The 2675-nt window shown below is 51.3% G+C and overlaps 1 protein-coding gene across 1 annotated transcript; it reads left to right on the top strand.

The window, feature by feature from the left end:
- On the top strand, positions 1-435 carry LOC135919750 (uncharacterized). Its single transcript, XM_065453627.1, has one exon. The coding sequence runs from the start codon at positions 1-3 to the stop codon at positions 433-435; it is 435 nt and encodes a 144-aa protein (XP_065309699.1).
- Positions 436-2675: the final 2240 nt, after the last annotated feature.

Genomic DNA, 2675 nt, shown 5'->3' with positions numbered 1-2675 from the left:
ATGGTGACTGCGGACGTGATACTGCCATATGCTCCTGTGGTAGAGACGACCATGGACCACACCAGCGCTACGGGAGCTCAAGACCAGAACCTTTCCGAGGAACTCGGTGAGCCGGCCTGTTCGGCCATCAGTGTCCACCTCCTACAGTACTGGGACCAGCACCTCTTGGCGTGGTTTCTTCAGGCCGAATCGCAATTTCAAATCGCTGGTCTCCGCTCTCAAGCCTCAATGTTTCATTACGCCGTTGCAGCACTTTCGCCCACCGCCATTGAAGAAGTAGCAGATTTGTTGAACTCCCCATTGTCCGCTGCCGCCTATGACGATCTCAAGGCAGCCCTGCTACAACGCACAGCAGCTTCACAGCGTTCTCGCATCCAGCAGCTTCTGTCCACTGAAGAACGCGGTGACCAACGCCCTAGTCAACTTCTTCGCTGAAGGGGGCAGCTGCTCGGAAACAACGCGAGATTCATCGATGCCGCGTTCCTGCACGAATTGTTTATTGCAACGGCTCCCGACTAACTTGCAGATCGTGTTGGCGACAGACTGTACCATGGACCCTACCGGACTTACCACTTTGGCCGACAAAGTCATGGAAGTAGCCGCCCCGATCATCGCAGCCACGGCATCGTCTCCGGGTGACAATACAACCACCCTACAATCCCTTCCTTGCTCTTCCGCAACGCAATCTCTGCTCGACTTCTTGTGTGAGCACCTGGAATGCATCATCCGTGGAGCGGAATATCGTGGCACGTCATCTCGTCGCCCACGCAGCCATAGTTCCCGCAAATCAAGCCGCACGGGCACCCACTATAAAACATCCGCTCCAACATTTAGCGGTTGCTACTACCACCGCCGTTTTATAAACGACGTTCATCACTGTCGGCGTCCCTGCACATGGCAGGAAACAGGCCTGCCGACCTCTAACGGTGACGATTGGTCCGGTCGAGCACACAAGTCGCCTTTTCTACGTGACGGACAGAGTTACAGGACAGCAGTTTTTAGTCGACACAGGAGCTGACATCAGCACTCTTCCCGCCCACCACTCCGACCGAAAAGCGACACCTGTGTCTATTGTGCAAGTCGTCGCCGGCACCAGCATCCCAGTTTTATCGTCACGCTCCATCATGCTAAAGCTTGGCCTTCGACGAGTGTTCCGCTGGATTTTCTTGGTTGCAGATGTCCGTCATGCAGTCATTGGAGCTGACTTCTTTCAAAACTATGGACTCTTGTCGACGTCCAACGACGCCGTCTCATCGACTCCACCACCAAGCAATCCATTCTCGGCGGCGCATTTACATTCGCTCGCCTGTGCACCCGGTCCACTGCAGCGCCGCTCTAGCGGCACCAACGGGAACTATATATCTAGGTAACTTTTCGCCCTAGGGGAGCCTAGGTGTCGTGTAAAAAACGCCCCTAGCTCCTGAAACGCCTTAGTCCCCATGCGCGCGCGCACGGGGCCCATGGAAATATTTCATAGCGCAGGGTAATCGGGTAGTATTGTTTGTGCCAACTCGCTGGAGTAGCAGGGTGGGTGGTTCATTGCGCGTGCGCGCAAGCAACGCCACCACGAACAAAGCGATACAAGATGGAACAACGCGTTTTACGGTAATCGAAGTTGTGTGTGTGTGACGCGCTTGGTGTTTGCAAAGAGCAATTTAGTTGCGCGTGTGACGAATGTGTATACGCAAATAGCACGACCACGACCGAAGGTGGAACATCGCATTTTGGCGTTTGGTGTGCGCAAACAGCAACCGAGTTGCGTGGGTGACGCGTTTGTTCGCGCAAACAGTATGACCGCGAATGAAGCGATGCAAGGTGGAACAGAGCGTCTTGCGCAATCTAGTTGTGTGTGTGTTTGTGTGTGTGTGTGTGTGTGTGTGTATGTGTGTGCGCGCGCGTGTGTGTGTGTGTGTGTGTGTGCATGTGTGTGTGGCGCGTTTGTGGTGTGCAAAGAGCACGACGACGATCGTCTCTAACTGCGCCAGAGCAGACCTGTTGTTGGATTCTACATGCGTATTGAACGGGCGATAAAACTAGAGAAACACGGGACTGCGACGCGGCCAGCCGCGATGTATAGCATGTACGTACGTAATTTTACAGCACCGATTTTTATTTCAGAGTGAATAAGGGACACACCACGAGTGATTTGTATATGGAGGTTAACATATACGTGCATTAAGTAGCCGCGGTATAGAAAAAAAAAACAGGGGGGGGGGGGGAGCGGATGGCGGCGGGGATTGCTGTTTGATGTTTCCACTCATGTTTTTTCGGTGTACTCGATGAACTAAATGCCGCATTAAAGAAATTGTGCCGAAATGTTGGTATGTGCGTAATGGCACAGTTTAAAATGTGTCAGAGAGTAAATCCGAAAAGAACCGAAGCGTACCATGTGTGAAAAATGTGTGAAAACTACAGCTGCATGTTTATGTTAAGCAGCATTGTCCGATGTCGATATATTGTTCTTAGAAATATATCACCCATACCCCTTGTACACGAGCGCGTCGCCCTGGTTTCGCTTTCTGTTTTTGCTGCCGTTCGTGACAATAAACCGTTTGTAAATTGTACTTTTTGTTGGCGATTCTCTGAACAAGGGACAAAAACGAAAACTGACAATTAAAATAAGCAATACGTAAAATATTTTAAACGAAAAGCTGTTTCAACATTCTTTAAGGTAA

The sequence above is a fragment of the Dermacentor albipictus genome, unplaced genomic scaffold, assembly GCF_038994185.2.
Source record: "Dermacentor albipictus isolate Rhodes 1998 colony unplaced genomic scaffold, USDA_Dalb.pri_finalv2 scaffold_35, whole genome shotgun sequence".
In the NCBI taxonomy this organism is placed as follows: domain Eukaryota; kingdom Metazoa; phylum Arthropoda; class Arachnida; order Ixodida; family Ixodidae; genus Dermacentor; species Dermacentor albipictus.
This window is presented reverse-complemented; position numbering and strand designations above follow the sequence as displayed.